The 23438-nt window shown below is 42.4% G+C and overlaps 2 protein-coding genes across 11 annotated transcripts in view; one reads left to right on the plus strand and one right to left on the minus strand.

Moving 5' to 3' along the window:
• The first annotated feature begins 254 nt into the window (after nt 1-254).
• The window catches only part of LOC144364768 (MAP/microtubule affinity-regulating kinase 3-like), a 63003-nt gene continuing 39819 nt past the window's right edge, over nt 255-23438 (plus strand). For 3 of the 10 annotated variants that reach the window (XR_013426819.1, XR_013426817.1, XR_013426816.1), the window contains exon 1: nt 21582-21901. Coding sequence is in view for 1 of the 10 variants with exons in the window: in XM_078023679.1 (XP_077879805.1) it covers nt 23277-23295 (19 nt within the window). In the remaining 9 variants the exon portion in view is untranslated. Of the gene's footprint in view, nt 559-1899; nt 1999-21578; nt 21902-23167; nt 23296-23438 lie in introns of those variants that run through there. The other 7 variants (XR_013426820.1, XR_013426818.1, XM_078023681.1 and 4 more) reach the window with 5 other exon arrangements.
• On the minus strand, nt 2910-7463 carry LOC101963486 (speedy protein E4). The gene is made up of 6 exons (XM_078024708.1): nt 7425-7463; nt 6945-7224; nt 6314-6372; nt 5244-5329; nt 4364-4532; nt 2910-2969 (listed from the first exon to the last, which is right to left on the minus strand). The coding sequence occupies exons 1-6, from the start codon at nt 7461-7463 to the stop codon at nt 2910-2912; spliced, it is 693 nt and encodes a 230-aa protein (XP_077880834.1).

Consider the following 23438-nt stretch of genomic DNA (forward strand, 5'->3'; position numbering starts at 1 on the left):
CCATCACTGAATCAAGACACAATTAGGAAAAAAAAAAAATGAAGGAAATGCATTCTAGACGTTCCCTTAAAGGCTCCCTTGATCTAAGGAGAAGCCACGATGGAGGGTAGGAGGCTTGTGGTCAGCCAAGGCTCACAGCATGTCTCCTCTGCACTGTTAGAAGAGACAGGCACATTTCACACGGTCCCTAAATTGAGGGTGCTAGGGAGCGCATAGACTCTTGGGAAATAGAATCCCAGTACTCGCCTAGGGACCTGATGTGAGCCCTGGATTACGATTTACGGATTTCCGGTGAGCTGTGCATGCAGACTACCGGACTTCCGGTGCGGGGAGGAACTCGGCTTTGCGAGGGGAAAAGGAAGGCCCACTGAGGTGGGCCGAGACAGACCTATTTCCGGTGGGCCCAGGGACTGGGAGTCCGGTGCCTGGGCGCCCAGCATCAACTAAGATGGGCCTTTTACTGGTCGGGGACTTCTGAAGGGTGCCTGGCACGCGGTGATCCGGAAGGCAAAACCAGTCTGGAGACCCTGACGCTGCCTGGTGCCACCCTCACGCTGTGTAGGTGACGTCATGATGTCCCCTGTCTCTATCCACACCCTCTTCCCTCATCTTCTTTCCTGGACACTCGCCTGTCTCCCCCACTCTATGGTAAGCACCCACAGGGCAGGACCTGAGCCTGGTTTATCGCTCTACTCATCCCACTCCTACCAAATGCTTAGTGAAATTCCAGTAAAAACTCTGGACACTGAAATCAAGGTCAGCTTCCCAGGTTGGTCATATACATCTAATGTCCTCTGAAGATGCTGCATCCTAAGGACATAACAGCTTTCATTCAGACCTTCCTAGACCTTCAGCCACGTGCTTCTTTTAGCTGGTGCCAATTTGTGTCCTTTTCCACATGGCAAAACAGTAATTATAGGATTTGTGCTCTCTTAATTTCAGTGAGAAGTTTTAGAGAATTATAAAATATGATCGTGGGATTCCCCGAATATGCAGTCGTTGGTGAGAAGTGCAAGTAGCCTGGGAAACAGCTTACAGCTGGTTTCTGAAGACAGGGCAGTGTAGAGTGGGCCTCAACCTGCAGCATGTGACCTCCATGCAATTGATCAGCATCAGAATTGCATTGCACAGTGCTGGTCTTTAATGACTTTTTCCTTCAGTGAACTTTTACCTCTTCAATTGCTCCACTCACCCAACCACCATTCCTCTTTTGACACATTCAACCAGCCTTAAGCTCATTTCATGTAGGTACTTTCCAGCCTCTTCACATCATCTCCACTTGCCTCTAACCCCACATCACATCTCATCACTAGCTCTGTTGCCACCTCTCTTTAGCTTTGTTTTCCTTCTGACTGACACTTTGCTTCACCTGCTTCTTTCCACAGCCGCTCCCATATTCTCTGAAGTTCCCATCTCCCAAGATGCTTGTCTGCAGTCATTCAGTGCCTACTCTGTTAGCCCTTTCCTCTCTGTGCCTATCTGTTTACCAGCTTGAGCTCTTCCTATCATCTCATTCTTCTCACAACTTGCCCTAGTACCTTCATTTCCCTTCACCAGTTTCTATTTCAAACAAGACCCTTTAGGTTTCCTTCTGTTATGTAAAACTAGAAATAGATTGTGGAAAAAACTCAAACTGTGACTCCAGTAGCAAAGTCTACCAGTCCCTGTGTGTCCCTATCCTTGGACCATTACCAGGAAGGCATCTCCTGTTGAGATGCCTCTTCTTGATTTTGGATTTAGATTGTTTTACAGCTCTCCTAGAATTTTCTTTCACTCTTCTGTGTTGTCTCTTTCAATGTTCTCCCTGTGTTTCCTGCTTCTAGTCTCTAGTATAAAGTTCTGCAACCTTCTTTGTTGTTTTCAGACGTGAAAAATAATTGAGGTGTTTTCCTCCCACAGGTAAGAAATTTGGTCAATTAACAACAACCCTGTTAAACAATAGTAACATTTGTCAGCAAACAAACAATCCAGAATGTCATGATCAGATGCATCATTAAGGTAAGAAGATTCTCAACTTTATTCAGTTTCCCCACAAATGCTGTGCTCTTCAAAAGCATATAGCTCCCCCCCCAAAAATGTACATAGCACATGTGTTCTCTTATAATACATACTTTAAAATGACAGAAAAACATGTCAATCCAAGTTAAATAACAGCAGCTTGATATTTACAATAATGATGATTGAACATCAAATGAAAATTTATATTTATAAGACTATGGGGTAATACCACTGAGGTTTAAAAGTAATAGATAAAATAGATAAAAAGATTAAAAACTTCAGAGAAATAATTATGTACACAAACCTGTTATAACACTCATCACAAAACTAATAAGAAACAACAATTTTCCAAACAAAATATGTCTCAAAACAATTTAAAATAAACATAGTTCAAAATAAGCATTTATTATATATACTAAAACTATGATAATCCTATAAATAAATCATCTTCATGCTTGGTATCCTTAAGAGATGCTTGACCCAAGATGAATTAAAAGGAAAGGGTAAAAAGACAATTTACAGGGAAGTGAAATATTCATGGCTAAAGGACATTCACTTTAGACCAAGATCAGCCTTTCACCACTGCTGACATTTGGGCCCAATTTGTCTGGGTTAAGGATTTCTAGCACATCCTGTGTGATAAGCTGTTCTTTCTCAGGTGTGGCTGAGTAGCCTCATAGCACTCAGCACATATAGAAGCTCATCTGTGTGGTTGGGGTTTGAGACCATGAAGCTGACTTGGATTCAGTCTGTTTCACCATCTGCACACAGTGACTATGAGTGGAGGTATAAAGGAGTGGATTGATAGGTTAGGTCCTTGAGCATCCTAAATAGACAATCAGTGACTCTGTCATAAGGCCAGAGATACAGAATTTTGATTCTCCCCTCAGGCCTCCATTCTTCCGGGTCTTCTAGGGAATAAGAGTGCGATCTCGGCCCCACACCCAGAGCTCAGGATTATAAGCTTGAATCTGGAAAGAAAAAGAGCCCCCCAAAAAGCTGATGAGTTTACAAGATATTGAGTGTGTTGAAGTCATGGTTAATCTATTTTCACATTCCTTAAAATTAGTTCACTTTGATTTGAGTCAGGAATTGTGGGGAAAAAAACTATACACAATGCTATAATTTCTTCTTTCTAGTTACTATGATTCAGCAGTCTACAAATATCTTAAATAAAATGTTGAGAGGCTTGATTCTATTAACTAAGTTCTGTCAGCTATCAAGGTGTAATTATTAGATTTATTTAGCCTGGTGACAAATGAAGTAGCTAAATATGGATATCACAACATTATTTTACTTATTACTAACATGGCTGTATTTTAGGAGCATATTATGTAAGATGTGGGACATCATATTTTCAGCTTTCTTTTCAATAAAAATTGAGTATATTTTCCTATTTTATATTAAACAACTAAATTATGCTACCTGTGTGGAAAATTTTGTAAAGATGCTTTGACAGAGACAGTGGTTTTGGTGTCCCAAAGAATCAAATTTGGAAACTTGATTTTATCAAGAGACAGCTTTATCATTGTCTCTGATTTGAATAGAATAATGGTTTAATGTAGTGAAGTTTTTGCTTGAGTACATGAAAAAACTTTTAAGTTACATGGTTAGATGTATGTTTAATCACTGAAATCCTAATATAATTTTTACATGACTATAAGACTGGCAGATGAATAATTTTGGTATGATGTTTGTTTAAAACTAAAGAGTACATCTCAGTGTTCTAGACAAATAATTAAACTGTAATTTTAGTTATATCCAAAGTAGAAATTGTGTAAAAATTCTATGAATGAAAAAATATTTCACTGTAAAATGTTCTGCTTTGTGAATAATTTTAGTCTAGTATAAAGATTCCTTTCATCTCATTTATCCACTTCCTTCAAAATAAACCATAGTTTACAATGGTTAGATCCATCTATACATAAATATATATCAAAGACCAAAGATACATATGTAAAAAAATCACTTGAATCTGCTTTATTAAACTGTAGTTCCCTTATTGCATAGAAATTGGACTTGTCTTTACATTTTTAATGTACTTTACTTTTCCTCAAGAACTTCATTTTCTTGAAATGAGACTTTCTTTTATTACTTGAATCACTTATATATATCTGATAAATTTCCACCAAATTTTTGTTAGATGGTATACAGTAAATTGAGGTACACATTTTGTTCACTAACAACCCCCCCCCGCCCCGCAAAAAAAAAAAACAAAACTGAAGACTGCTCAGGAAATCCTTCCCTCCCTGCACAGCCATCGGAGTTTTCTCCTCCCCAGAGCCCACCTGCAGCCACCCACCTTCCTGTGTCTCTCCAGTCAGCCCATCCCTCTCCCCCCACAAGCACACACAGCACCACCCACCTCCTCACACTCCTCCTTGGAAACCCGAGTGTTCCAGCCCATGGAGCAGATGAACTGATAGCGCAGTTTGTGGAACAGGGGACGCTGGGCATAGCTCTTCCCGTAGAGGAAATGAAAGATGTCTTGTTTAGGAGCCTGGTTGTCCTCCTCCATGTCATTGGCCAGATAGCTGGGGAAAGACATGGGTACATCCTCAGCAACACAACCAGGAAAAGCCTCCTCTTGGAGTCAGCTTCTAAAAAAGGGACTCCCAGAGGACCATCTTCAGACAAGACTGCCCCAGCCCTATTAAGTGTTACAGAGGACCACGCCTTGGTCCAGAGGTCTCTGCCAGACATACACCTTCTGAAGGACTCCAGCCTTTGTCTGGAAAGCAGTGAGCAACACTTGTGGAGGAGGCCTATGAGGTGGTTGGATCCATCCTGGAAGGAATTTCAGGGGGTACATAGAATGCCACAAATGTGAGAAGACACATGTATGAAGGACCAGAGGGGAGCACCTTACACTGCACCTGTGCCAGGTTGGGAATTGGGCATCTGTTTTAGAAATCCAGAGGCAGAAGACAGAACAGTGTTGGTATAGATACAGGAAGGAAGATGTGTCTGCAACTCCAGTACCTCTGCCAGGGACAGGATGTACCCATGCTTTCCTCCACTCTTCTCAAGTTTCCTTTATTTTTTTAAAACTGGCTTTTAGGGAGCTTGTGTGTTTGTTTTGAGTCAGGAATTGTGGGGGAAAAACTATACTACAATGCTACAATTTCTTCTACACAGAGTAAACAGGACAAACAGGACAAAAGTAAAGGACAGGTTAGTGCCCCTCTGCTCACTTTCTACCCTCCCAGGTAGTGAGTTCTGATTGATGGAGACCAAATACTTACAGGGCCAGAAAGAAGTGGATTCGTTGGTACTGCCAGGAGAAGAGGCCAGCCCGGCTAAAATAAGCTATGACCATAGACAGGAGGTACTGATGGAGAGAGAGGAAAGACAGAGAGGTCACATCCTGAAACAGGAGGAAAGAGGGGACAGAGGAATGGAGGTCTGGGGTAGAGAGTGCCACTAAGAGAAAGTAACCAAGTAAAGAGACCTGCTTCCTTGGGGAAGGACAAGAAGGACCAAGGTCAGTCAGAGCAGTCAGGGAGAGAGGAGGCCTAGATGTGCACTGGAGGGCCAGCTCTGAGGGGACCTTTTGAGAGAAGGCATGTAGGTCAGCTGGGTGAGGAGGGTCTTGGGTAAGCTAAAGAATAGGAGATCCTAGGGAGAGCAAAGAGGAGAGGAGCCCAGAACCTCAGGTGGTATCAAGCAGAGAGGTGATAGGCATGCAAGACTGTGGTCTCGGACTTGGAGCCCAAGCAACCCAAGCAGAAGCAAGATCCACCTGTCCTCTCTGCAAAAAGCTGCTAGGCTCTAAAGGGAGATGTTGATAAGTTACAAAGGTGCCAGGACTTGGTACATCTTGTTAGCTCTATGCAGAGGCAGAGAGAAGGACCATGTGGAGCTTGTGTGTTTGTTTTGACTAGGGAATTGTAGGGGGGAAAAACTATACTTCAATGCTATAATTTTTCTATAGCCAATGCACTTTTCCAAAGTGCCCTGCTATGGCTGATCTCTCCCCCATGTCTGGAAGACTCAGAATGCATCTACCTGAGAGACTATTAGATGATGGATGCTTACATTAGACCTGACAAGGTCTCTGCTTGGGATCACAGAGCTTAGTTCCAATCATCCTGATTGCAGACATTATGACTCTATTAGATTTCCTCCTCCCTGAGGGGTGAGTAATGGGACCATGTTCACGAGGCTTCAATGGGTGAGAGAGAGCAGAGAGAACAGAACCTCCCTTGGAGAAGGTGTTGGATTGGAGCCCAATAGAGGACCATAGGGTCAGAAAGCCCTTCCCACTCCAGGCTGTGCTGGATCAGTAACACTGCCCAGTGGAGAACAACCTCACCTTGTCAGACACCCTCAGGTTCTTGTCCCAGGCCAGGAATCTTTTGACAACAGGATCCTCTGTGAACAGAACACTGGTGTTAGTTTAGAACCAGTAGGGGCTTCAATGGGTGATAGAGAGCAGAGAGAACAGGACACCTCCCTTGGAGAAGGTGTGGGATTGGAGCCCCATAAAGGTGGATAGATAGAGGACAGGAACATTCCTTGGGCAAGTTGCTTTGACATGAGACCCCCCCCCCAGAGAAACAACTGAGTGAGGGTTTGGGTAACATCTGGATATCTATATGAATAAAAGCTTTGAGTAAACTGTGAAGGCTCATCATCACCCAAGAATATACCACCACCTTAGAATCAGAGAATTACTAGGTCATTCTCTCATGGAGGAGGAAATCTATTAGTCAGGATGTCTTCAATCAGGACAATTGGAACCAAGTTCTGTGATTCCAAGCAGAGACCTTGTCAAGTCTAATGTAAGCATCCATCATCTAAAAGTCTCTCAGGGAGATGAGTCCTGAGTCCTCCAGGAATGGGGATCTCAGGGATAGCAGGGCTCTATGGAAAAGTGCAGAGGCTGTAAGTTCCTTCTTTGTGTAAAGAAAGGATTGGAGGGCGCTACCTGGGTGTCTCCCTACCTAGAAGCCGGTTGAAAACCTCATGGTGTTCTGGTTGCACCAAGTCCATGCGCCGTTTTTTGAGTTTCATTTTGAGGCCACACAGTGACTCCACATCCCAGGGGTGATTTAGCCCACTTTCCAGATCCTCCAGCTCATCCTCAGATTCAGTGGAGGACTCTCTCTTTCTCTTTATGCCAGTGGTCTCAGGCAGGAGTCCAGATTCTACCCAGAGTGCAGAATCAAAAATCCCCGGGGGGTCATCCTCCGAGTCTCCCTCAGATTCTGAGGTCCACTCGCTCTTCCGACATGGGAGGCAGGGTTTTACCCACAGAGCTGAGTAAAGGAAGCAGAGTCAAGCTCCTGAATTTGGAACTCATCCTTTCATCCTCTGATCCCAGTTCACCTCCCACACCCCAGACCTTCAACTGTTACCTTCTTCTGAGCTATTGTTCAACCTCTCCCCTTTGCTGATAAACATGTGCCCCTGATTCTCCTTACCAGTGTCCCTTCTCCTTCTTCCTCAAAACTCTTCCTCATTATGGATACTTTCTTCCATGGGGGGAGTGACCCTTTTTATATTTCCTCTACCTACTTCCTATGCTTATATCTCATCTTCTAACCCAACTCCTTTCTCTACAGATTTCCATCCATGTGGACTACCTTGTCCCATGGCAAGGAACTTTAAACTTCAAAAGTGGGCTCCCTAGTCTACCTTTCCTGGCTTCTCTACCCCTTCCTTCCTCCTCACCAGTCATCATGTCAAATCAGTTCTCACTCTAGATCCCTCACCTGATGGACCTGGCACCTCATCATCTACCACCACTTCTAGGTGGGTTCCTGAGGTGCTTGGCTGGGAAGGTGATTGCCCAGACTGGGAGATTTCTTGATCCGCCATAAGTTCTCCAATACTCTGTCTTCCTTCTACAAAACCTAGATTCTTACTAAGGCAAAGCCTTCTTCCAGAATTTGGTTGTATAGGAATCTGTTCACTCTTCTCCAAATGGGAGAAACCAGGTGAGGAACAGTTCTGAGGACAAACTGTTGCCTACTGCACTGCCAGTGGTCCACAGAGTCTGTCCCTTCCAATCAGGAAGGTTGGAAGCCTCTGATGTCATCGCTCATTCCAACCTGGCAACCAGTTTGAAGGAAAACACCTGCAACTGTCAGACTGGTATGTGCACCTGTCCTAGAGTTCTAGAGGAGATGGTCTCTGCTGCTACTGATCCAAATTCTGTCCACCTTGCCAAACTAACCTACGGGTCTCTGACTCCTCCCTCTTTCACTTCTCTCTAGAATGTGGGTTCTTCTCTCCATTCTCAACACAAAACATGTTAGATTACCTGCCTTTTAGCATTTCCATTTCAGAGCTTAGTGTGGGGGAGAGGAAGGAGGATGGCAAGGAAGATGGAGAAGGGCAGAAATGACAAGACTTCCCAAGAAGGAGCTCAGTATGTACAAAAGAACCCACATACACTGAATTATCACTTGAAAAACCTAAATGGAAACACTCAATTTAGCAAATCTATTCCTCTAAGTGCCACTGGCCTTCACTGTTTTCAGAAATCTGTCGAGGCGACATACACTGTGCACTTAGGCACCTTTAACACAGGATTCCTTTTGAAAACATAAAATCATAGGAAATTCTACACATGCTCATACTCTTCACAGATTGTCTCCACTTTCTGGAAGTCTATGGATCATCTCAAGTTAGCCTCTCATTTCCAATCAATCTCTCTCCAGTTTACATAGTATATTTGGGAGCAAAGATATTGCTCTTGATCTGAATATTTCACTGTCACCCATGTGCCCTATGGAAAATCTCACATGTGAAAAAAGAAACAAATGGAAGTTTTCCCATACAAGACAGAATATAGTATTTGCCAAGAAGGTGGGAAGTGCAAGGGATGTTTCCCAGCACCCAGTGGAACTGGGGAGCTGCTTCCAAACGTCCTAACTCAGCTCCTTTCCAGCTGGGCATTCAATCCATGTTTTTCTTTGTAGCCACAAAATGTGGTTAAATATGTAGAAAACTTACCATGTTAACCATTGTGATGTGTAGAGGTGAGTGGTGTTGATTACATGCATGTCTCACTTAATAATGGAGATATATTCCTGAAAATCTGTTTCAGGATGATTCATCATTGCACAAACATTCTACAGTGCTCTTACACCAACTGAGATGGCTACAGTCTTACTTATGCTGTGTCATATTGTGGAACAAATTCATGTATGTGGTGTATTTTCCCATCACTGGCCATAATGTCATCATGTGGGGCATGACTATAAATTTCTCTTGTGCATCCACCTCCATCATCCATCTGCAGACCTTTTCCATCACCATAAGCAGACAGTCTTCACCCATGAAACACTAACTCCCACTTCTCCTCTTCACCTCCTGCTGACCACCATTCTCATTTCTATCTCTGTGAAATTGAACAACCCTCAGTACCTTATCTGTGTTGAGGACTGGGAATTCATACAGTATGTGTCCCAGTGTGTTTGCCTTATTTCACTTTGTGCACTGTCCTCAAGATCCTACATTACTGGAGGATGGATCAGAATTTCCCTCTTTCTTAAGGCTGAATAACAGATGAGCAGACTCCATCTGTTGTCCATTTGTTCATCCCTCTGTGGGTATTGGGTTGGTTTCTACACTTAAGCCTGAAGTCTTTTATTTGCCATTATTGGACCCTATTGATGGAAGCACACTTATTATTCATGTTGTGCATGAGGTTTTGTTTTGCATTTTAATATCTTACATGATTCTGATGATCCCATGCCAAACAAGAGTAAATGAAGGTTGATTCTTGTTATCTACTGAGAGTCAGAGTCCACCTTATTTGGCAGCCATGGATGTTCAGAGTTGAATGAGGATCCATCAACCTTCCAAGAAACCGTGAGTTCCTTGGTAGCTCTTTCCCAGGCCTGGGCTGCCCTCTAGGTATCTCCCTGATGGGAAAAGTCCTGGCAGTCAGGAAGCAGGTTCCATTGCTGTGGAAGACCAATTTCTTTGCTTATTCAGTTTCCAGTCATGATGCCTTTAAACATCAGAGGTGCTTGGGTCCTCCCACAACAAATAGAAAGTTTATACTCTCTTACAGTGGACAGCTTTCAAGTACATTCACATGCAACATGATAATTTTTCGGTCAATATATATGATAGAGGTCTCACACAATGGTATAGCCTAGTGACTTAGGAACCATCTTAGCTTCTGTAAATACACTCAGTGACTTGGCACAGTGACAAATTGCCCATCAGCACATTTTTCAGTCCTCATCTTACTGGTTAATGATGCACGAGTATACGTGAGAAGATTCTGTTCCCACTAAAATTCTCTTCCAGACCATAAGAAGTCCCAATTATTTTGGGACAGTAACACGACTAGTTTTTGCCTGATAGGTACCTTCACCTCTCCACTTCTCTTCCTGTTGATGCAGTCGTATGCAGCAATGATGATAGTTATACTGGGAAGATAACAGAGTGAATAGATATGCTTTGCAAACATCAGCCTTTTTGCATAAGATCAGAGGTAGGAACACTACAGTACAGTTTCTGGCCCTTGCCTCATAGATTCTAACTGAAAGGACATGACAGTTTTCCAAATCTGTCTTTGGATTAGGTAGCAGGGATCCTAAAGAAGCTGAAATCAGGGTGGGTAGAGTAGAACGTGAATGTAACCTCAGAGGCTGAGACAGGAGTCTTATGAGTTCAGACCTAGCTTCAGCAACTTAGCAAGGCCCTAAGCAACTCAGCAAGACCCTGTCTCTAAAAAAAAAATAAAAAAGGGTTGGGGATGTGGCTTAGTGGTTGAGTGCCCCTGGGTTCTATCCCTGGTACCAAAAAAAGAAAAGAAGGTAAAAAAAAATAAAGGGAAAAAAGAAATAAAGAAGGAAAGAAAGAAAATAAAGGAAAAAAATAAATAAAGAAGGAAAGAAAGAAGAGGAAAGAAGGAAAGAGGGAGGGAGGGAGAAATTGAAACCACTATAGAAGAAAATAAAGAGGAAACATTTTTATGGGAAGGTGAGGGCTTACCATGGGAAGGCTGTGCTAGTCCTCAAGTCTGCCACTGATGGGGACCATCTGAAGAATGCTGCAGTTGTCCTTGTTGCTGGAAGTCCTTTGTTGAACCTCGGAGTTCACATGGATAGGAACCTCCCAAGGAAGCTCTGCCACCTCTTCCCCAGCAGGTTCTCCACACCTTGCCTGGTCTGCTCCTCTCCTTCCCTCCTCCTTGAGGAGTCAAGGTCTCTGGACCTGGAAGAGAAATATCTGTTCTGTGACTAATAGAACCAGTGAAAGCCTTGGGAAAGAAAATGAGTGCTAAGGAGGATATTTGCCACAGCTGCCAAACATGGATTCTCAGGGTTGAGATTTTCTGTCCCATATGAATCATGTTTAAAAAGAGGGAAAATATATGTAATATTGTAATGCCAGATTCATGGGACCCCAATAGACCTCCAGGAGCTGAATCCAATGCAATCACACAAGAGTCTTTATTGCAAGCTCGAACCTGGACTCACAACCGTTTCCGATGCAGCGTTCCCAGGAAGTGAGTCCTGGTCCTTTGATCAGTGAGATTTTATAGGTTTTGGGGAGATACTGTATGCATCACAACATCACACAGCAAATCATTCCATACCACGGGAAAATCAAACAACAACTCCTAACATTGATTAGCACATTCACTGGCAGGATCAAGTTGGGTAAGGGTGATGGATTAGTGCAAGAGGGGGATTCCTTTGAATTGATTGGTTTAGGCCACAATGGGGGTATGTGCTAAACTACATGGTTTCCCAATGTTATCAACCACGTAAACTACTGAGGGGTCATCTGGCATCCCAGGTATTTTCCCTGTCTCATGCTGATTGGTGGTTGCTAGGGGGTTGCTATGGGTTCTCACCTAGCCTGACTGAGTCAGGGACACCTGACACCACAGATCTCTCCTGTTATTTATAGACAAACAACTCAGCAGGGTGGGTATGTGCCTAGGAGTGCTCTGTAGGTTTTTCCAAGGACAAGAGTCACGCCCCCTTCCTTAGGACAGGCCTTGAGGTAGAAGCTGGTTTCTCAAAAATGGAGTCACATCAGTTTCTCAATATCAGTTTTTAACAGTTTAGATTCCTGAGAGAAAAGCCAGTTGAGCTCACTGTCCAGATGGGGAATTTCAAGACACAGAAGGGACATGGGGGAGCCAGCAGTTTCTTTGAGCAGAAAGGACAGAGTTGGTGTCTAAGGAGACATGGTAGCTGGAGGTCATGGTGCAGAGAATCTGAGAGAGAAGAGACATGCAGAGACTCCCAGTCTGGGTCTAAATGTGGTGAGCGCACAGTGGGAGGTGAGAGCAAGGTCCAGGTAAATTCTGGCTTTACCCCTCTTCCCTTGCTTCCTAGACATCCAAGTATGGCTTTTGTTCATGACCTAAGGCAGAAAAGCACTCAGAGAAGTGTTCCCTGGAGGTTGGACATGTGCTCTCTCTGTCACCATTGTCACTTTCACTCCTTCAGCAAGGCCATGTTCAACTTTAGTAAGAGTTGGACATGATGTTGTCGGCCACCCAGACACTTCCAGTAGCAGTGCTGGACATGGACCATTTTTTGCTGAATGAGTTGAATGGCACAGATGAGCTGGGAATGCCAAGAAATCAGGATAGGTTAAATGCCCACTCATTGGGATGAACCAATACTTATTACTGGGTTAGTAAGATTTCTACGGCAGAGCTCACAGTGTCAGACTATCTGGCCTGATGGTGTATATGGTTTGTCTGCAAAAGGATGACAGTTTAATTCAAGACTTTGTTAATATTTTAGATCATGGTAAAGTCATGGAGAATTCAATGACTGACATGATTGCATGTATAAAGACATGGGCTAGCATATAGAGAAAAATCCCAAACTCCACCCAAGTATGCTCCACACCTGTGTGTGCTCTAGCAGTCTGTATTTCCCAGCTATAGAGTCAATATCACCTTCATTAACTTTAGTGCACAGTATTTCTAATATAAGATGCACAGAAATCCTTCATTTCTTTGGTGTAGCAACCACCTAGGTTGGAGATGGTGGCCATTTCACCAGCCTGTGTGCCTCAAGGACCCAATGGCAGGCTGCTTGCACATCCACTGAGGACATACAGTGTGCATAAGGACAACTTTCTCATTTGGAGCCACTGAGATGTCTTAGATGGTTTCATGATATAACCTAGTGTATTGGTCAGTTTTCTGTGACAAAATACCCAAATAATCCTCTTAAAAGAAGGAAAAGTTCACTTTGGCTCACAATCTCAGAGGTTTCAGACCGTGGTTGCTTGTTCTGTTGCTTAGGGCCTATAGGTACCCAGAATCTCAGGTTTGGAGCATGAAGTATAGGAGGTCTGCTCACCTCATGGCAGTCAAGAAGGAAAGAGAAACAGGAAGGGGCTTGTGTTCCAATATCTTCTCAGGGGCACACCCCCATTGACTTGACTACCTCCTAATTTACACCCCCATCTTCTAAAGAGTCCACCACCTCCCAATAACACTACAAGCTGGTGACCAGGCCTCCAATGCATGGACCTTAGGGGACACTGCAGATCCAAACTACTGTCCCTAGCGCATACTGATTTTAAATCATTACTGGAAATCAGTGAAAGAGTTTTGGATTTACAATTGCTGTATTTTAGAACTGTTACCTCTCACTCAGTCCAAACTATCTTTATGATATTGGCTAGAAGATATTTCTTCTCATGGGCAAATATAGGCAAAATAATATTTTATGATGCTAGTGGCCAAAATGTGGTGGTAGAAATGGTTCTGTTTTTACCTTATATTTTTAGGGGGGGTGAGCTGCTGGGACTTCATGTATGCAACTATGCGTGTGTGCTCTGTCTTGTTCAGGATGAGTTTTTCCAGGTGTGGAAATACTTTTTAGGCTAAAAAGTGACATGTTATCACCCCTGGTTTCTGCTTTACAGAGCATTTGATGGAGTGGTGGGTATAATCTGCTGCTCCTCTTTGGAAAATGGTAAGGGTGCTATAGTTAGGAAAAGCAGATGACTACATGGCAATAAGACAACATTCTGCAGAGACAATATGTTCTAACTGATCTAATTCCCCATTGTTTGATTTTTACTTAAACCTAACAAAAATCTATCCTTTTTTCCCATGAGGAAAGTCTGATCAAGTTTTGAATCCAGATTTAGGAGGCTGATAACAGAAGTTCAGAAGCTTAGATCCATTTTACAAATCTATGTGAATTCAGTTGGAGAAGCATTAGTTTTGTTCAAGAGATACAGACTATAGCATTATGATCTTCTCAGTGGGTTCCTTTGGAGGGAATTTGGCAAAGTGAAATGAAAAATCTCCTGAAATGTAAATACTAACAGCAAAATGTAGAGGCATGAACAGAGACAATGTTACAATTGTAAGTAAGAGAAATAGATAAACTAAGTGCTATGAAATACTATAAAAGTAAGTGCCAGTCCATTTATATCTGACCACTAGAACTGTGCACAGGGATGTACATTATGTTATAAAATAGAGTTCAAGCCTGTGAATAAAAGGGACTATATACCAACTTGTTTGGAAAATGGATTATATGTTAGAAAAATGAAAAATTTCATCAATGTTAATGTAAAAATAATCATGAATTGATTTGGTATGTCAGAGTGGCAACTTCCCTGTGAGGAGGAGACAAAGTTGATGCAGGATACAAACCCAAACCACCTTCAGAAAGTCCATCACATCTATGATGGCTAAGACAAAAGAGGAAGGTACTAAATGTTGGCAGAGATGTGGAGAATCTTTAACTCCATTAACATCAGTGGTGGGAATGTAAAATGCTGGAAAACAATTTATTGGTTCCTTGCCCAGCTAAACACATACTCCCCCTATGATCCAGCAATCCACATCAGTGTATATACCAAAGAACTGAAAAGGAGGTACTCCAAGAAGAATCTATATACATATTTGTAAACAAAATGTGTTTTATCCATATGAAGGAATATTATCAGTCTAAAGAAGGAATGAAGTACTGCATGTGCTGATGTATAGATGTAAATATACAGCCATTGTGCATTCATTGTATGTCAGTTGAAAGTTCACCCTCTTTACTTGCTCTGTGATTATGGAGCTGGTCCTTGTATAAATCTCTCACCTTTGTCATCCTAACTCTGTTAATCCTTATTTAGAAAGGATGCTGGGAGACATATGGAACTTGTTTGAAAAGAAAACTGGGTTCACAAAGTTGCCCTGGTCACAGAGCAATAAGGGAGAACTGGAGCTAAAGAATGAGTTTGCTACTGAGGTCCCCGAATTTACCTCCTCTGCAGCTTCCTCCCAAGGTGGCCCCTCTGTACTCCCTCCCAGATAAGAACATAGATCTGGAAACCATCATTCCAGATCCTGGTTTCCATTCCCATTCCTTACCCTGATCTGTCACCCCATCTTGGTTCCCTGCTGACTCATTCCATGTTGGTCCCATTTCAGCTTTTGGACAAGGACCAATGTATTCACAGTATATGACAAATCTGCATCAGGTGCTGAGTGTAGGTGTGCTTTGGCTCGAGAAAGTACTGGAATGGGTTCAGAGGTTTGACACACCCATCCAGATGTCCAGTGGCAGATACTGAGTCTGGAGTGGTTGAGAACATCATCAACTACTTAGGACCTACAACTGTTGGTCTCTGAGGTCAAACAAGGAAAGCAAATCACAGAAGGGCTCCCTGACTTGCCCAACACCATACATTCTCTCATGAAAACCTGTTGGACTATGTGGGGCTTTATTTTTGTCCTATGTTAAGAAAGAGCATGTCCCTTTTGGCATTCTTGTTGATCTTATTTTACATTTTAATTTTCTCCTAAAAACCCTTCTGAAGTAGAAGCAGTTATTCTATAAATGGTTTTATTATTTAGGTATTTTTGTGAAAGTGTATTTTTATGTTAAAATCATAGAGATATTATCCTTGTAAATTATTATTTACTAGCACATTTACTTGACAATTTTCATGGACACTGTTAGTTTCATTGTACAGATTTTGTTAAATGTTGGGCTGGAGGTATGCCCTGTGGTATAGTATTGGTCTAGCTGGGTCCCATTTGAAGCACTGCAAATAGTAAATTAATATGTACGTAACAAAAGGAAAGTTAAACTTAGCATGTTGCCAAGAGTTAGAGAACTTTCCTCTGTCCATTTTGTATAGCATTTCCTTGAGGAAATCAGTGATGGATCCCTATAAAGTGATATAAGCATCTTGTTTGCATCTAGCTGGTAATGTGCTTCTGTAAGCCCTGAGGGGGTCTCTGAAATGGGTTGTCTCCCTCAAGGTCCTCTCTGTTTCCTGCTTCTAGTCTCTAGCTTAAGGTCTGCCACGTTTTCTTTTGTTTTCCTATATGAAAAGCAATTGAGTATTCTTTTTCAGAGGTAATAATTAGGTCAGGTAACTAGAACCCCTTTAAAAACAGTGGCATTTGACAGCAAAGAAGCCGTCCAGACTGATATGATCACATGGTCTCAAATGTGAGAAGATGTTTATTAAGTTTGCCCAAGAATGCACTGTGCTGTGCTTTTCAAAAGCATGTAGCACATCTAAAATACACACCCACTTTAAAATGACAACAGGTCAAGGCACATGGCAGTTCAGTGTCAACAACTCAATAATGAAAACTAAACATCAAATGAAAATTGCATATTAACAAAATCTGGCAGTGCTACCACTGAGCTATAAAAGTAATAGATATATAAATAAAATATATAAAACCCTCTCTTAAATGGAAAATATTTATGTACATATATCAATTATAAGACCTAATAGATAACTAATTAGAAATAGCAAGTTTTCAAAATACTATCTCAAAACTATTTCAAATAAATACAGTAATAATTCTTTGGCCAACATGGTCAAAATAAACCAACAAAATGTATGATATGTAGGCAAACTCTCTATGACAATCCTATGGTTCCAATTTCATGTTTAAAAATAATTCCCTCCCAGAGTCCCTACATGCCCATTCAAAACACCCTAGACTATGACAACTAAATATTTAAAATATGGGACCAAATCATTTACCTTAGAGACAATTTTTATTCGACACTCTAAAATTTAGAGGGTGATTGGGGGAAAATAGAACAGAAAGAACCCTAGATGCCACGAGTACAACATGGTAACTATGCAAATCCTCCTAGAAGAGTCTAGGTTCTTCTGGATTATCTGTATGGGAGGCTCCTCTCTCCCCTCCTAATGCCTGCCAGTGTCTCCATAGATGTCTTGCTCAAAATGTGTCTCTGCCAGTGCTCTGGAAGGAAGAAGAGAGGTTGTTGTACTTCATGGACACAGTTCTCTAGATGTAAAGATGAGTTACACCCTGAGTCAGTCCTAACTAGGGCTTTAGACCAACCTACAAACCCAGCCTTTTCTGATCCTTTATTCTTGACACCAGTACTGAATCATCATTTTCAGTTTTGATCCCCAGACTTTACTAACCCTGACTTCAAAAATTATTTCCTATGCCCAGGGTCAGGCCCAGAGGTCTGCTGTATAACAAGGACTTGAGCTGATAATGCAGCTAGAGCAAAGCACACTTGGAGAATGGGGCCTTAAACTTAACTCACACCATGGTCTTTGCCACTTATTTCACATCTGTTCTAACTGTGTAACAAACATCACTAACATATCAACATCAGGAACCAGGAGACCAGGTGTCTGATCCCTGACCTATCCCCTAGTTTGTCCCTACAATGCCTGCTCCTAACTTGGCTGCTTCCACTTGTTTGCAATAAAACCTTTGCTTCATCCTCTGCCCAAGTCCAAAGTCAACTGTATGCTGTGTAAGAAGCTGCCCTGAAGCTAGTATATTCTTAACCCCCTGTGATTCTAAAAAACTTGCTTGACCATGAACTTGACAGGGAAAAATATGATTGTATAAGAGAAGAGCTTCATCCAGAAGTAGTAAATTAGAGGGAAGCAAATATTCAGAAATGAGTTCTGGCCATAAGCCATTTTATTGAGAGCAAACTGGGACGAAAATAGAGTTAATGAGAATTATTTTCATTGTGGAATATGTGAATAGTTTCATGGAATATCCTATTGTGTCACATTCACATTGTTATAAATAAATCTCCATACTTGGTATCCTTAGGGAAGAATGGCTCAAATGAAGAGGAAAGGGTAAAAGGGCAGTTAATTTATAGGGGAGAGGGAAATTCATGGCTAAGGGAGAGGAGAAAAACCTTCCTGACAAGGGATACAGAGCTTACCTGGAAACTGACTTTTAATGTGCATCCTCTGAACAAACTGTCCCATTCACAAAAACTCACACCAGCACTATAACTGCATCCTTTACTATCATTACTATCATCACCTCTAGAGCAAAATGGTGATGGTCCCCATCACATACTGTACCATCAGCAGGAAGCAGGGGCTCTATGGAGAGCACTTAATGCAGGTCCAGTAGACCTCCTGCTACCCAGACTCGGGAGGGGGTAGGCTGAGTGGGGCTCATACCTGTCTTTGCACAGACAAGCTGGGGTCACTCTCAGTAGAGCACCATGCACAAAACAAGAACTGGAACCTCAGCATGTCAAGCCACCTGTAGTCATTATTCCCATGTAAAAATAAATTTGGATAAGACATCACCACCATTTCATGGTGAACCAGGATGACTTCTAATTAAAGGAGGGTGCCTGAGCTAGAGTGCAGGACTCGGCCAAGTCCTCCTGTGTTAGAAACAAAGGCCTTGCCTTGTCTGACTCCCCTTACGAAGCACTGTTTCATAGTTAATTTCACTTCTTGAAGAAAGATTATCAGGTAATTAATGGTTTTCTTTTTTAATATTTTTTAGTTATACTTGGACACAGTATCTTTATTTTGTTTATTTATTTTATGTGATGCTGAGGATCGAACCCAGGGTCTCACATGTAAGAGGAGCATGCTCTATCGCTGAGCCATAACCCCAGCCCCTAATTAATGGTTTTCATTGAGGGGTGTATGTGTGTTTCTTTCTTTTTTTGTAATGTTGAGGATTGAGCACAAGGCCTTGTCCCATGCTAAGCAAGTGCTCTACCACTGATCTACACTCCCAGTCCATGTGTGTGTGAAGTGATGACTACAAAAACTCACAGGCACCAATCTATTCCTGTCCAGTTCATTCAGAGAGTTTGAATCAAGTTTCCTACTGCCTCATACTCTGGCCAAGAGAGCAGGTAGAGAAATAGTTTGATAGAAACCACAGTGCCTTATGGGAACTCTAAATAAGAAAAGCATGAGTTTTAGGGTCATACTTGTGTAAATGTACTTGCTGCTCCCCGGACAAGGAATCTAATATCAGCCTGGTTCCCCTGATTCATGGAAAAATTCTGCCTTAGGATTTCTGTAAGGTTTAAAGGGGCCCTTGTTGGTAAAGCTCACAAAACCAAGTTTGGCATACATTAGTCACCTCCAAGGCCCCATATTCTCATTAGAGACAGCACCCCTGAAAGCTGGTTAATACCTGATCCTGGCAGGAACCCCTCCTGTCCATTTGATGACATTGGTCAGTTCTGCTCAGAATCCTGGTTAGAGAGTAGATGAGGAGAAAGTGCCTTCCCAAATGGCCACTGAGGTTCAATGGTGATAGAATTGGGGCTTCAAAAAGAGTTTTTCTGTTATTTTTCCCACTACTAGTCAGAGGTAGAATTTTCCCTGAACTCTACCTGGGATGGGTTCCCCAACCTGTCTGAGGTAACCCTTTTATAGTATGGCCTATATTTTTTCTTCTTCAAGTATTGGGGATTGAACCCCTACTTTATCACTGATGTAAAAAAAATCCTTGATTTTTTTTAAGTTTTACTTTGGAGACAGGGTCTTGCTGAGTTGCTGAGGCTGGCCTCAAACTTCAGCTCCTACTGGTTCAGCCTCCCTAGTCACTGGTATTATAGGTGTGCACTACCTTGCCCAGTTAATCTTGCTGTAGGTTCTTTACATGTTTTTCCTGCAGGGTTAAATAATGCCTGTTTTTATACTTGCAATTTAAGAGCAAGTTGCAACATAACACTGATCCTTTTAAATAACTAGGAAAATCCTAATTTTTTAAATATAATACTGTTAGCTTTTCACTGCTGTTACCCAAATCCCTGACAAGCACAATTTAGAAGTGGAAGCTTCATTTGAGGTTCCTGATTTCAGAGGTCTTAACCCTTGATCTCCCAGGCCCATTACTCTGGGCCCAAGTGAGGCACCATGGCAGTAGGGCCTGGTGCTCAGAACGTGGCATCCAGGAAGCAAAGAGAATAGGCTAAGGCATTAGGGACAAAATATCAAACCCAAAGGCAAGTGACCCCAGTGACCTATTTTCTCTAGCCACACCTCATCTGCCTACACTTAACACACAGTACAGTAGTCCTTTCAAATTATTAATCCATCAAGTTAGTTAATCCACTGATTAAACAGCAGCACTGCTTAGATTGCAGTTCTCACAGTCCAATCATTTCACCTGTAAACATTACTACTTGATCTCATGAGCTTTGGGGGACACCTCATATTCAGCCTATAACAAATATTAAAATACGGCGCTCCAAGTCTCTGTTCTAATTTCACCTCAAGTGCTTAAAGGATACAAGTTTTTAGTCAGCCCCAACACTACACTTGACTCTGTTGCAAAACAGAATGAAAAGATAAAACCTATTTACTCACTTAATAAGGTTTCTAGCATAATATGGGTTTGTCATAAGGAAATTCGTGTATCCTAAAACTAATAATGTGATTTATTTACTTTATGGTCTGAGACCTGAAAATCTCAGGACTTTAAAGAATTCTCAGAAAACTCTTCAAATTCCTGGAAAATCACCTGATCAAAACAGTAGACAACAGTGGCAAATACCAAATGCAAAGATATTAATTTTACCTGAATAAAATAAATCATTTTACTTGAAACAAAGAAAATCAGGTCATAGATGGAGAAATACAAGAAGGTATGAATCAATTTGGAAAAACCAAAGATTCAAGATAAGTTTTTCGCCACTAATATGAAGAATAATGAAATACCAAGTCTCTTAGACTGCTTCCTGTAACTTGCAAATATCGAAGCTAACCTAAAAGAACAAGCAAAGAAGGATATCAATGCTATTTTGCCAAAAGTCATGCCAAGACAAATATCATAAGATGTTATCCCTTGTTAAAGATGCGGGGTGGGCGGGGGGAGGCCTGGGGTTGTGGCTCAGTGGTAGAGCACTGGCTTAGCGTGAGGCACTGGGTTCAATCCTCAGCATCACATAAAGACAACATGTTGTGTCCACCTAAAACTTAAAAATAATGCCTGGGCTGGGATTGTGGCTCAGTGGTAGAGCACTGTGAGGCACTGGATTCGATCTTCAGCACCACATAAACATAAATAAAGTTAAGGTTGGTTTTTTATTTGTTATTGTTTGTTTTTAAAGCTGTCTGGTGTGTCCTTAAGTGCTGGGCAATGTCTGTATGTACAAAACATATTCCTCATGAAAAAAAAAAAAAAGAGGCATGGAGATGCTTTTCCTTTTTTACAACCATACTATGATCTGGATAGTTCATTTTGGAAATAAAAGATTTCAATTTCTTTCTCAATGAAAAAGATGTAAACTCGGTGACCAAATGACTGGGTTAGGGAGCGGGTCAGAAACAGGGAGGGTTGCGCGGGGCGGGCAACATGGGTCAGTGCGCGTGCGCGAGCCTGGCCTAAGCGGCCTAAGCGAGCATGCGCAGTGCCCCGTCCTGGGCGCCGGTGCGGAGTTGGGCATAAATGTGGAATCCAAAGGGGTTGAGGGAGGTGTGGCGTCGTCTGAGGCGGTTCCTGGCTTGCTGCTCTTTGGCCGTCGCTTGCCCGCTATGACTTGCTCTTCCCCGCGTTCTCCAAACTGTTCCTGCGAGTCCTGTCCTGGGCGGTGACGAGAAACAGGGAGGCGAGCCGTCACCTGAATCTCTGACGAGAGTCGCAAGCCTGCCGGGTACTGTCACGGCGATGGCCTTTTGCCTGGTCCCCACCATGGAGGAGCAGGTAGGTGCAGTTGCTGTCCCCGTTTTACAGATGTCAGGCCGAGGCCGGGAGAGGGGAGACTGTATCCGTGTCCGGGGTCACTTCTGCGGCCCAGAAGTCAGCGCTGCAGGGCAGGAGCACGGGCTGCCGCGCGGAGGACTGGTGGGGCGGGGCCGTTGTTGCCAACCGAAAATCACAGCCTCGAACTTTGCGGAGCCAGGTGCACTTGCGTGGTTCCCACTCTGCGAGGGAGAGCAGAGCTCCTGCCCTGCAAGAGGGAAGTAGGAAATAATGCCCTTCGTTGCCCTTCTTGAGCTGGGGGTGGCAGAATTTCTCGAGAAGCAGAAAGGCTCCGCATACGTGTGTTGTTCCGGAGTGTGGAACCAGTGGGGAGCGCCACAGGTGCCTGAAGTCTGCTGGCAAAGGGTGTGGGCAAGGAATAATATCATGGTTCTAAAAAAGTAGATTCTGAAGGGGAAAGGGATTTCAAACAAGAAATGTGATCTGCTTTCCAGGAACTTTCTAGTTTTCAGGGTCAGGTATTTTGGAGATCATTTCCCTATTATGTGTAGACATGGAAACCTGATAGCACAAAACCGATGAAAAACACAAGCACTCAGCCAATGAGCTAAATTCCCAGCCCCCCAGTTTTACTTCTTAAAGGCTGTGGGCTTGAATCTTTAATAGGGCAATCTTGCCAAGTGGTGCACTGCCTTCTGCTAAAATACCTGTAGGGGTGGGTCAGGGTCATTATGACTTCGTGTTGTTTGGTGCTTTCATTGTTCTGCAGTGATTACAAAATGGTAGTTTCAAGGCCACAGGACTTCTCCTTTTGAGTTTTATCAATGCTCACCATGAACATGTTTGCATCTCTGTTCAGTTCTTTCCCTCTTGGTTCAGTTTCATTGTGTGTTGATCTTGTAAATTCACAGATGTACAAATTCTCTTGTTCGAAATTTAGCAAACATGTAGTTTGTTGGTTTACCAGTTGCATATTGTGAGCAGTTTTTTAGCAGCTGACTTTTATTTGTTTGCTTATGTCTTGAGATGCATTTAAATGGAATATAGCAAACATAGAATAAGAACAATAACGTGAGTAAGCATGAAAAGTGAAAAAAGAAAGCCATACTCTTTAGTTGAATTGGTGTATCTTTATATTGATGAAAATTATTATTCACATCATGCTTACCTTGTTTTGCAAAATATTAACTCCCTTTACTTTTTGGTATCATGTTTTACAGAGCAGTTTCTTAGGTTCCATTTCTGACCCTCCCTGTTTCTGGACAGGTGGATTGGCATTTTGATTTTATTTGTCATGCACAAAGGGAAGTTAGACTGTGCTGTTGGAGTTCTCACGGTCCTGCTATCAATTGTTATAGGTGCTGTGTGGGCCATCATGTGTGACAACATGAAAGGTAAAGAGTAGCCTTTTCTGTTTGACACCTATTCCTTTTTATTTAATAGCCTTATTGAGATGTAATTTCCATACTATGCAACTCACCCATTTAAAGAATACAATTCAGGGGCTTTCAGTACATGTCAGAGTTGTGCAGCTATC

This window comes from Ictidomys tridecemlineatus, chromosome 10, assembly GCF_052094955.1.
Source record: "Ictidomys tridecemlineatus isolate mIctTri1 chromosome 10, mIctTri1.hap1, whole genome shotgun sequence".
Taxonomy (NCBI): Eukaryota; Metazoa; Chordata; class Mammalia; order Rodentia; family Sciuridae; genus Ictidomys; species Ictidomys tridecemlineatus.

Coding starts and splice junctions, on each gene's coding strand:
- LOC101963486 (XM_078024708.1), bottom strand. CDS start 7,463: ATGAGGAAGAGTTTTGAGGAAGAAGGAGAAGGGACACTG. Junction 4,533..5,243: donor ATCCACTTCTTTCTGGCCCT/GTAAGTATTTGG, acceptor GTCTTTCCCCAG/CTATCTGGCCAATGACATGG. Junction 2,970..4,363: donor CCAAGGAGGAGTGTGAGGAG/GTGGGTGGTGCT, acceptor TTTTCTTTCCAG/ATTCAAGCTTATAATCCTGA.